The sequence below is a fragment of the Nomascus leucogenys genome, chromosome 6 (genome assembly GCF_006542625.1).
Source record: "Nomascus leucogenys isolate Asia chromosome 6, Asia_NLE_v1, whole genome shotgun sequence".
Lineage (NCBI taxonomy): Eukaryota > Metazoa > Chordata > Mammalia > Primates > Hylobatidae > Nomascus > Nomascus leucogenys.
The window spans coordinates 56,311,986-56,324,573 of NC_044386.1; the positions used below are offsets into that span (position 1 = coordinate 56,311,986).

The window sequence follows — 12,588 nt, forward strand, 5'->3', positions numbered from 1 at the left end:
AAAAATTTCCTAGTTTCCCATCAGGCGTTCAAAAATAATCACCAGATTAATTGCCTTTTTTTTTTTTTTTTTTTTTTTTTGAGACAGAATCTCGCTCTGTCACCCAGGCTGGAGTGCAGTGGCACAATCTTGGCCCCCTGCAACCTCTGCTTCCCAGGTTCAAGTGATTCTCCTGTCTCAGCCTCCCAAGTAGCTGGGACTACAGGGGGCGCACCACCACGCCCAGCTAATCTTTGTATTTTTAGTAAAGATGAGGTTTCATCATGTTGGCCAGGCTGGTCTTGAACTTTTGGCCTCAAGTGATCCACCCGCCTCAGCCTTCCCAAGTGCTGGGATTATAGGCATGAGACACTGTGCCTGGCCCAGATTCATTCTTTTTGTTTGTTTGTTTTGAGATGGGGTCTTGTTTTTTTTGAGACAGGGTCTTGTTCTGTCACCCAGACTGGAGTTCAGTGGCACAATCATGGCTCACTGCACCCTTGACCTCCCAGGCTTAAGTGATCCTCCCCCCTCAGCCTTCTGAGTAGCTGGAACTACAGACACACACTACTGCACCTGCTAATTTTTGTACTTTTTTGTAGAGATGGGGTTTCACCATGTTGCCCAGACTGGTCTCAAGCTCCTGGGCTCAAGTGATCCACTGGCTTTGGTCTCCCAAAGTGCTGGGATTATATAGGCAGGAGCCACCATGCCCAGCCAATTCATTCTTTAAATGAACGAAAGGGCTATGTTGCCTAGGACATATAACTCTAGTTGATATCATGTCTGCAGATACTCATTTGTTTAGCAAAGTGCTAGTCACTGAGGGAATGGGACACTGCAATCCTCCCTTACCCAGAAGGATTCTAGAATAAATCTCAAGCTTGGAGGGGGAATGAGATGGGCAGAGAGGTCCCCACATTCCCAGTCAATGAACCCGCAACAGGGTGGCTTCTGTTTCTTACCAGCTCCACACACAAGGACCTTGTGTCCCAGGGTAACTCCGCCTCTCTTGCAGGCATGTATCCCCACAGAAAGTGGCTCAATCAGGGCGCCTTCCTCAAAGGTGACATTGTCAGGAAGCCTGAGGAGTCAATCGACACACAGAGATCCTCTGAGTTAACTACAATGCTAACAATAGTATTATATATGCCCAACGTCACTGTAATAACGACTATAGCTAACATTTACTGAGCATTTATTTATGTGCAGAGCAACATGCTAAGCAATTTATATACATTAACCCATGTAAATCCCTGGAATAGTTCGTGGTAGGTACTATCATCCCCATTTTATAGATGAGGAAACAGGCGTGGTGGGTTAAATGACTTGCCCCAATGGTCCAAAGCTAGTGAGGGGCCCAAAGGGTTCAAATTAGAAGCCAGATATGTTCTCATCACAGAACCCATGCCACAATGTCCCCATCTGAAGAAGGCAACTTGGTTTTCTTTGGAGAAATCAATTCAGTGAAATGAACACATTATGTTTTCTTTAATGTGCTATCCAAGCTACGGTATGGTGGTTATCATTAATAAATGAAAAGTTTATTTAACAAGGAGTTAACATTGCCACGTTCCAGCATCTCATCTGCTTTTCAAACTTACAGCCTTTTTAGTTTCACTTTAGCAAACAATCCTATCACCAGTTTTGCAGAACAGTGATTTAGCAATGGGCATCACTCTGATAGTCTCCCCCCATATTATACATTCCAGAATAACCACATCTGAGGACAGCGGCTGCCCTGCTCACCCAGGATCAGTTAAGAAGAAAAAAGGACCTGTTCCACATAGCTGATTAAATGCTGTGTCACCTTCACTCTGGGTTCTAGGTTTTCACTTCCACTGGCATCTTGACCCTATCAATAATACTGCTGAGGATGACAGCAAATATTTGCATAAAGCTATACAGATTAGGAAGCATGCTCATCCATTATCTCATTTAATCCTCATGATAACCACGTTAGGCAGGTAGAGCAGGCTTTTTTTAGAAAACCTTTAGTTTACAGAAGAGGAAACTGAAACTCACTGACATTAAGAGAACTGCCAAGGTTATGAAGCTAGGGAATGAAGGCCAGACTTAACCAAGGTGTCCTGATTCCACATCCTCTGCCAGTCCCATATCAGCTGCTTCCTGGTATGAGCAGCTGTGGAGCTAATATTAATATCCAATTTCTGCTAGTTCCTCACTGCCCAGGATTTACCCAGCACCCCAAATCTCCACACACAGGAACAGGAAAACCCTTGAGTTTCAAAAAGAAATAAATGTGGCAGCCAAACCATGTGCTCATCCCCATGATCCTTTCAACACTGTCTCCGATCTTCAACAGAATAACTCAGAGTCCTCCTGTCACTGTCCCTGATCCTTGACAGAACTACTCACCAGGCCAGTGGAGGCCCAGCTGCCACCCACCACCCCCTTATCCCTTCCCCTCGGCTTCTTTCCCATCACTTCCCCTACTCCAATCCACTCTCCTGCTCTGACTGTGGTCACACTCCTTCTACTCTCCCTAGAAGTATGCCTTCTATATAATAGGAAAAAGTTTAAAATGAAATAGTGAAGATTCCTAAACTCTCTCGGGTACTCCACAGGCTCCTAGACACGCCTGCCCTTCCACATCTGGGCCTCCTGAGGAACTCGTAAGGGCTCTATGCAGAGGGTGGCCTGCGTGGAAACTACATCAAGGAGAGATGGGACTGGGGAAGGTGATGAGGGAAGATTGTTATCAGGAAGAATACTGATTAAGCAGATGCTGCCTCATCCACCTGTACCCAACACAGCCAACTGTGATGGAAAGCCACCTGGTGTGGAGGCAGAAGCGTGCACAAGGAGTCCTGGAGGCCAGCCCCGCTGCCACTGACCTTGGGAAAACCACTGACTCCACCCTCCCCAATCTTGTCCAGTGGGGGTTGATGGAGAACGAGGATGAGAAGACTCCAAGTTTCTTCCCAGCCCCAAACTTTCATGACTTTATAAACACCAGAGAGTGATGAGGCAACTTGGTAGTTTTTACAATGGGGTTCAGGGAACAGTCCAAATTGGGTAACGGATGATCAAGAAGCCAAGGAAGAAGCAGGAAAATAGAAAGAAAATAAGTACAAAAATAAAGAGGCTGTGGTAGTATGGGAATCCTAAAAAGACATCAGAGAGGAGGGCTTGGGTCTAGGGAAGAACTGGGGACACAGAAGAAAGCACCCTGGGAGGAGAAGAAAGGCAGGGGCTGTGGGACTCCCCAGAGACCTTCCTCAGCACCCCCACTGCCACTGCCAACCAGAGCCCCATCATTCCCTATAAACCACCAGCACAAGGCTCTCTTTCAGGCCTACTCTTGCACCTCCATCGCCAGACCACTAGGCCATGACTATGGCATAGCTTGGTACCATTTACTGAGCACTTACTATGTGCCAGACCTCATGCTGGAGACTTGATATGCTTTTCTCATTGGATCTCATCAGTAATTCTGTGAGGGAGGTACCATTACTATCTCCATTTTACAGGCGAGGATATCGAGGTTACAAAATTGAAGTGACTTGCCCAAGGTCACATAGTTGTAATTGGCAGAGACCAGTGGGCTTCACCACTATGCTCTTCTGCCTTCCATGAAACTTTTGTTTGGTGTCTTGACTTGGAAAGGGCCCCAGAAAGATGGGCTCATTCAGGGACCACTTGCTGAAAGGTGTACTCTGCACATGTAACCTGCTTACTGCTAGAGCAGGTTCAGGTGTTGACTTAAACCCATCACAAGGTCTCTGGCCTGTGACTCCTCTCAAGGCTCCCAGTGGGCCCTAGAAAAACTCAGATCTGTCAGACTGCTCCTGTGACTGGCACCTGGCCTCCATCAGACAAGCCCCATCCTGGCTGAAAACCATCACTGGGGCCAGGCTGTGGTGGGAGAAGAATGCATCTGGGTTGGGTCAGGGGGAAAGCGGCACTTTGGCACCCTAGAGCTCCATGGCTGGGGCCAGGGGGAGCCGTGCAGAAAGGGAAGCACTTTGCTTCCTCCAGACTCAACTTCACAATTTCAGGGGTGAGAATTGGAGTAGGGTAAGGGAGTGGGCACAGGGCAGGAGCTTGAGACTCACAGAGACCCCAGTTTGACTCTTGGTTCTGCTCTGTGCCCAAGTCAATGAGCTTCCTTCTGCCTTGGTTAACCCAATAACGGTGCCCACTTCACCATTATTCTTGCGGAGATTAAATAAATTAAAGCATGCAAACCACTTATTAGCACAAGGGCAGGCACATAGTAATAATAATTATGACTCTCCATGCATCACCTTATTTAATATTTTGGCAATTAAATGAAACTGAAGCAGAGAAAAGTTAAATCATTTCTCCAAAATCACTTGCCAGGAGGGAGTAGATCCAGGATCCCAGAGCTCAAGCCCTGGCAGCACACCACGGCACCTCAGGAAATGTCAGCTGTTGCTGTCATGGTGTGTTGTTGTTATTGTCGAGGTCATTGTTGTTGTTTTTCTTTTCGAGACGGAGTCTCGCTCTGTCACCCAGGCTGGAGTGCAGTGGCGTGATCTCGGCTCACTGCAACCTCCACCTCCCAGGTTCACACCATTCTCCTGCCTCAGCCTCCCAAGTAGCTGCGACTACAGGCGCCCGCCACCAGGCCCGGCTAATTTTTTGTATTTTTTTAGGAGAGATGGGGTTTCACCGTGTTAGCCAGGAAGGTCTCCATCTCCTGATCTCGTGATCCACCCTCCTCGGCCTCCCAAAGTGCTGGGATTACAGGCGTGAGCCACCACACCTGGCCGAGGTCATTGTTGTTATGACCTTTCTGGTGGTTGCAGTGGAAACTAATAACAGAGGGTGAACCACAGGAATTCCCTCCAGGATGTCTGCAGAGGGTGAGTGATTTCAGCAATAATTTTCTATTGTTGCTCTAAGTAAGGGAAACTGAAACTGAAAGACTAAAACCAACCACTGTGAGTCAGTCTTATTCCTAGGGAGGCTACACTCTCTCAATGCCACCAAGAAGAGTAGCCTGCCCAGGCGACGCCTCATGTTTGGAATTATGAGCTGAAAGAATAAAGAAATAACCACAGGAGATAGCACCAAGCTAATGAAGGGAAAGAGGTCCCAGGTGACCCAGTGGGAATGTGGACACTAACTTGTAACAAAAGGCTGCATTGTGCTTGTAGAACCGGCAGAGGTTCCCGTCATCAGGGGGTGTGGCACAGAAGAAGATGGAAGGCGACAGATTGTATCGGCCAGTCTTGCAGAATTCATCATTTTCTCGGGGAACACCAGGCTCGATGGCAACACGATCACCTGGAGAGGAAAACAAAGATGGCACCATGTCCGAAGGGGGGAGCAGAGTCTGCCTCCCTTTGGTCTGGTTCTTTGTTTTCCAACCTTCGAAAACAGCAGAAGCAGAGATGTTATGAAGGCTTGCATGCCACGGGCAGATGCCAGATGAGAGAATCTAGCTTAACGAGCCACCCTCCTCCCTGGGGACCCAGGGTGTCCTAGGCAAGTAAGGAAACTCGGGATGAAGCACAGATGCACTCTGGGGGAAAAGGACCAGCCCCCTCCTCCACAGTCCAGTGTGGCCTGCCCTTTTTCCAACTCCTGCAACAAGCCAAGCCACCCCTCTATCTCCACAGCCACTTCCCAGCTAAGGCAAGCCAAGTATAGTTCCCATCTCACACTGCTGGAAAAGGGGTAGCTAATACATGGAGTTTGCAGGCATTTTTTCTTCATCTGTTTGGAAGATAGGGAGCAAAGCCTTTACAAAGACAAGAGCTATAATTACAGCATGTTTTATGTCCAGTCTGGTCGTTTTTAGACAATAATTAGGAGTCAACTGATTCCTGGTAGTAGAACTGCAAAGGCCAATGACCTGCAGAAGCCTCGTACAGTGGAGAGTAATACTTGAGGCTTCTGAACAGCTAGCTCTATTATATTTCTACTCTATGCCTCACAACACCTGCTTGGAAACCCAGCCTGAGAACTGCTCTCTAATTGTTTTTTTTTTTCTATCTTTTATGAAGGATTTCAAACACACAGCAAAATTCAAAGAATTGTATAGCAAACACCTGGATACCCTCCTCCTACATTCTTCAAGGAACATCTAGCTATGTTCACTTTATCACATGTCTATCCATCTACCCCTCCGTCTCATCTCTGTCTCCTTCCATCAATCTATCTTCTTTTCCGATGCATTTCAAAGCACGCTGCAGACATCAGTATACTTCACCCTTAAATGCTTCAGCCTGCATATCATTAACTAGGGTTCAGTATTTGTTTACGGTTCTTTTTTAAAGGTATCACCTAGGAATGCAAACTCCTTTTAAGATACAGAACACTACCACCACCTCAGAAATCTTATTCCTCTGTATCTGTTCCCATTCAATCCCCAGCCCCATCCCCAGAGGACACCAATGTTTTGACTTTTTTTTGTACCACAGATTAGTATTGCCTGTTCTAGCACATCACAAAAATGGGATCATACAGTAGATACTCTTTTGTATCTTTCTTCTTTCAGTTAGCTTAATGCTTTTCAGATTGATCTGGGTTGTTGTGGTATTAACTGTCTGGCCAGGTGTGGTGGCTCATGCCTATAATCTCATAATCCCAGCATTTTGGGAGGTCAAGGCAGGAGGATCGCTTGAGCCCAGGAGTTCGAGACCAACCTGGGCAACATAGAAAGACCTCATCTTTACAAAAAAAATTTTTTTTTTATTAGCTGAGCATGGTGGTGTGTGCCTGTGGTCCCAGCTACTTGGGAGGCTGAGGCGGGAGAATCACTTGAGCCCAGGAGGTTGAGGCTGCAGAGAGACATGATCATACCACTGCATTCCCACCTGGGTGACAGAGCAAGACTGTCTCAAAAACAAATGACAGTTTGTTCCTTTTCATGGCTGAATAGTGTTCCTGTAGTAGCTCAGGCAAGAGCAGCTGCACCCTGTGCTTGCCTAATGTAAGAGTATACCACAGTCAGTATCGCCATTCTCTTATTGATGGAAAAAACCTGGTTGTTTCCAGTTTTCTCATTGCTGGTTTTTTGGTTTTTTTTTGTGTATATTTCTTTGGTTTTTTTGTTTGTTTATTTTTTGAGACAGGATCTCACTCTGTCACCCAGGCTGGAGTCCAGTGGTGCAATCACAGCTCACTGCAGCCTTGACCTCCCCAAGTTCAGGTGATCCTCCTGCCTCAGCCTCCCAAGTGAGGAAGGACAAAGAAAAAAAAACAGGTGGACAGTTAGGGCAGGCCCTTGATGAAATTCTTTCAAACAGAAGAGCAGTCTGGAAAAAAGCTGCAGGCATATAAAGAACAGCTTGGAAAACTCAAGCTACAGACATAGATAAGGGAGTGAGGTCCACCATAGAAACGCCTTGGTTCTCTGTGTAATCAGTGGACTCCCAGGAAAAAGTTTTCTCCCCTTTTTGGGCATGTACACAGTGGGCTCCATGAGAACTTGCATGGGCTGGGGTGGGGGCTTGCCTAAAACATGCCTGTAGTTGCTCAGGCAAGAGAAGCTGCACCCTGTGCTTGCCTAAGACATGCTCACAGCTGCACAAATAAGGGAAGCTACACAGGTAGCTACACAGATAAGGTAAGTTACACAGCACCTACACAGACAAGGGAAGTTTCTTATAAAAACCTTCGTATTTAACTGTAAAACAACAACCCTCTTTCAGGTCCCCTGCTCTGCTGCTGAGAGCTTTCCTCCTTCACTTATTAAACTTTCACTGCAACCTCACCCTTGGTGTCTATACTCCTTAATTTTCCTGGTCATGAGACAAAGAACTCTGGATAACACCTCGGACAGTGAGATTGCTATATTGACCCTAGACTGCTTTACAAGTAGCTGGGACTATAGGTGCATGCCACCATGCCTGGCTGATTTTTGTTTTCGTTTTTGCAGAGACAGGGTTTTTCCATGTTGCCCAGGTTGGTCTCAAACTCCTGAGCTGGCCTCCCAAAGTGCTGGGATTACTGGTGTAAGCCACCACGTCCATCCCTAGTTGTTTTTCATGACTATTTTGCCTCCTCATCAAGGATGGGAATGCCTCAGGATTAGTCAGTCTTCTGCTCCATAATTATTTTTTCATAGTGTCTAGTGTTGTGCTAGACAAATTTTTATTGCTAAACATAGAATTTGTGGATTGGGGGGAAACAAACCATGGAACACAAATGTCATTAGTATCTAGAAGGGCATTACTTATTGGCAAAAATTTCCCCTGGAATGTGACAAGTAAAAGCAGTTGGTTAAAGACAGTAGCACTTTTCTGTTGTAAAGGAAAGGGAGAGAGGTAGGAGTAATTGAGGACAAATAGTCATCCTGAGGTTTTGGGATGGTTTAGATGGTTCATCTTCATGCAGGTACCCAGCCCTGTGTAGGGGAACTCCAAATACACTGTCAATACAGCAATGGCCTCCATGTTGGCAGAAAACAGAAAGCAGACTTACAGGGGATTTTAATATCACAGGTATTGCTGCTACACATCAAAGTTACAATTGGATTTAAACTCTGTCTGAATCTGGGGAGTGACCCATACCAGCTAATCAGAGACCAGACTAGAAACCCTGGCGGACCCTCCTGCCTGAGCTTAGGCACTAACTCCACAGGGAACAGCAGAAATCTCTCTAGCAGCCAAGAATAAGCTGGAGACCAACACGGCTGAACGCCAGGGAGGCAGGAAGCCATGTGGCAGGAGCCCAGGAAAGGACCCACAGGCCTTATCCTGCCTCAGTACCTGGTTATTCAGGAAAAGTCTGATGGACAAACTCCACTGGGAAGAGGCGCTTAAACCTACTACACAGAATAGAGTTGACTAATAATGGTGGGATCCAGTCCTGCCATTTACCAAATGCCCATTGTGTGTCAGGTACCAGGAAAGGCACATCACAAAATCTCCCTTCCCTCACCATAAACCAACAAGATGGTGTTATCTCTGCTTTAGCGATGAGGAAACAGAAGGTCGGGTGGTCACACAGTGATAAGCTGTGGAGATTTGACTGTCCGCTCACCTCTGTACTAGTGTTTGGGCCTTCTGGAGCCTGAAGAGGATGTTAGGAACCTGGTGAGGCCTACTGAGGCCATGGAAGGTCTGGCCTTTATTCAGCAGGGACATGATAAGCTATTTTTCCTAAGTCTTTCTGTGTTGAAAGTACTCACAGAATACTGTAGAGTCCTGGTACATAGTTAGTGCTCATTAAAATAGGTGGTGAAGGCTGGTCTGAAGGTAGTGCATCATCTTAATTGATTGTTCATAGTCAGTTACAGATAATACTCCTTGTTCTACTCTTTCCCTGCTTCTCACTACTGCACTTGACTAGTCTTAAAAAAAATAGGAATGCTTCCATGCCTTAGAGTTATTGACTTATATGTTTGTTTGTTTGTTTGTTTGAGACAGAGTCTTGCTCTGTCACCCAGGCTGGAGTGCAGTGGCATGATCTCAGCTCACTGCAACCTCCACCTCCCAGGTTCAAGAAATTCTCCTGCCTCAGCCTCCTGAATAGCTGGGATTGCAGATGCACACCACGACATCTGGCTAATTTTTGTATTTTTAGTAGAGATGGGGTTTCACCATGTTGGCCAGGCTGATCTCGAACTCCTGACCTCAAGTGATCGGCCTGCATCGGCCTCCTAAAGTGCTAGGATTTCAGGCGTGAGCTACTGCACCCGGCTGACTTATATGTTTAAATTCTGTAAATGAACATTAGGAAATATTCAATGAGTTGTGGTTTTCTTTCTAGATTAGTTGATTAGAATTTCAAGTCAAAGTTAACATATGAAAACTTTAAATCCAAATTTTGTATCCTAAGAAAAGAAAAGGACCCACAGAAATCCTTATGACCACCAAAATATGTCTATATTTAGCTGGGCATGGTGGTTTATGCCTATGTAATCCCAGCACTCTGGGAGGCCGAGGAGGGCTGATCACCTGAGGTCAGGAGTTTGAGACCAGCTTGGTAAACATAGTGAAACCCAGTCTCTATCAAAAATACAAAAATTAGCCAGGCGTGGTGGTGTGTGCCTGTAATCCCAGCTACTCAGGGGACTGAGGCACAAGAATCACTTGAACCTGGGAGGCAGAGGTTGCAGTGAGCTGAGATGGCACCACTACACTCCAGCCTGGACAACAGAGTGAGACTTCGTCTCAAAAAAAAAAAATGTTTATATTTGTCTCTTCCTTCTACCTCCTCTGACTGCCTCTGCTTTCTCTCCTGTCCAGTGAACTTTCTGCAAATTAGGCCTATGCTATTAAGGATGAATTCTTCCACCTAGGCTTCAAGATCCTCCATAATCAGGTGGAGTTTTCACATTATTCAGTTTTACCTTCTAATTATGATTATATTATGATAACATGACATTTCACAGTTTTACAGTGCTTTTTAAATTCTATTTATTTATTTTTTTGAGATAGAGTCTTGCTGTGTCACCCAAGCTGGAGTGCAGTGGTGCAATCATGGCTCACTGCAACCTCAACTTCCTGGGCTTAAGTGATCCTTCTGTCTCGGCCTCCTGAGTAGCTGGAACTACAGGTGCACACTACCACACCCAGCTAATTTTATTTTTTGTAGAGACAGGGTCTCCCTCTGTTGCTCATGCTGGTCTCAAACTCCTGAGCTCAAGCAATTCTTCTGCCTCGGCCTCCCAAAGTGCTGAGATTACAGGTGTAAGCCACCATGCCCAGCCAAGTGCTTTTTAAAGGGAGACTTTTATAAAGATTATGCATGTTTATCATCTCCAATAACTCTCCAACACAAAACCTCTGCTCTGAGCAGCACAGACTTATCTGCACCCAGATGTGTTACTCTTGCATCTGTAATTTTATTGTTCGCGTCCTATTTTTTTTTTTTTTTTTTGAGATGGAGTCTCGCTGTGTCTCACCAAGGCTGGAAAGCTGGCATGCAGTGGCACAATCTCAGCTCACTGCAACCTCCGCCTCCTGGGTTCAGGCAATTCTCCTGCTTCAGCCTCCCAAGTAGCTGGGATTACAGGTGCGTGCCACCATGTCTGGCTAATTTTTCTATTTTTAGACAGAGTTTTACCATATTGGCCAGGCAGGTCTCAAACCCCTGACCTCAAGTCATCTGCCCACCGCAGCTTCCCAAAGTGCTGGGATTACAGGCCTGAGCCACTGCACCCAGCCTGTTCGCTTCCTCTGAACTAGAATATTAGCTCTGACCTCTTCAATAATTCAAATATAAAATCTTTCTCAAGTATGAAGATGCTGGGTAGCCCAGTGGTTCTGAGCACTTGCTCTAGAGTCCAAAAGACCAGGGGGGATATCCCAGCTCTGAGACGAACTAGTGAGTGACCCTGGGCAATAACCAGGCTTCAATTTCTTCTTCAATTAATGAAGATAATAATGCCTATCTCATAGAGTTGTTTCAAGAATGAAATAAATAGCCCAGGCGCAGTGGCTCAGGCCCATAATTACAGCACTTTGGGAGGCCAAGGTGGGCAGATCTCTTGAGGTCAGGAGTTCAAGACCAGCCTGGCCAATATGGTGAAGCCCTGTCTCTACCAAAAATACAAAAATTAGCCAGGTGTGGTGGTGCATGTCTATAATCCCAGCTACTCGGGAGGCTGAGGCATGGGAATCACTTGAACCAGGAAGTGGAGGTTGCAGCAAGGCGAGATCGCACCACTGCACTCCAGCCTGGGTGACACAGCAAGACTCCATCTAAAAAAAAAAAGAAAGAAAGGAAAGAAAGAAAGAAAGAACTGTACATCTAAGTGTTTAACATGGAGACTAACGTAGCAAATCAATAAATAGTAGCCACCTTCTTATTAATGTTACTACTGTTAGATGTCTAGCTCAAAGACCTATCTCCTCCATGAACTCTTTAACCACCTCTGCCCACAACAAATGCCCTTTGAACTCCTAAAGCCTATTCTTTCCCACACCTAATTGTACCCTGTGGGCTTGCTGTCTAATTGCTGGTATCTATGAAGGGCCTGACATCTAGTGTTTCCATATAGATCTAAGCATCTAGGGATCATATCTGCTCATTTTTCTTTTTTTTTTTTTTTTTTTTTTTTTTTTGAGACGGAGTCTCGCTCTGTCGCCCAGGCTGGAGTGCAATGGCGCAATCTCGGCTCACTGCAAGCTCCGCCTCCCGGGTTCACGCCATTCTCCTGCCTCAGCCTCTCCGAGTAGCTGGGACTACAGGTGCCCGCCACCACGCCCGGCTAATTTTTTGTATTTTTAGTAGAGACAGGGTTTCACCATGGTCTTGATCTCCTGACCTCGTGATCCGCCCGCCTCGGCCTCCCAAAGTGCTGGGATTACAAGCGTGAGCCACCGCGCCCGGCCATATCTGCTCATTTTTCTATATCCCTCAAGGCTCGTGGCATAAGACTGAGCTCATTGTAGACAACTGACTAAACCCTTGTTATAATTTACATTTAGAGAACCCCACTCGTTGTTATAATTTATAGTCAGAGACTTTGTCCCACAGGTGAGAACCGATCATCAGTGGCTGTTGGAAGCTATAAACATTCCACTATGAAATAACCTCATAACACTACAGGAACCTTCTTGACTTCCGCTAATGATGAATGACTTAACATCCCTAAACAAGACACATGCCTGACTTCTTCACAGCTGGTCAATCCCTCTCCATGTGGTTGGGCTCAGAGAA

At 46.1% G+C, this 12,588-nt stretch overlaps 1 protein-coding gene across 1 annotated transcript in view; it reads right to left on the minus strand.

Moving 5' to 3' along the window:
* Window positions 1-12,588, minus strand: part of SORD (sorbitol dehydrogenase) — a 40,567-nt gene that overhangs the window by 8,116 nt on the left and 19,863 nt on the right. Inside the window, exons 4-5 of the mRNA XM_030814146.1 lie at window positions 5,097-5,256; window positions 945-1,063 (exon numbers count right to left, since the gene is read on the minus strand). Coding sequence (XP_030670006.1) covers window positions 945-1,063; window positions 5,097-5,256 — 279 coding nt within the window. The remainder of the gene's footprint in view (window positions 1-944; window positions 1,064-5,096; window positions 5,257-12,588) is intronic.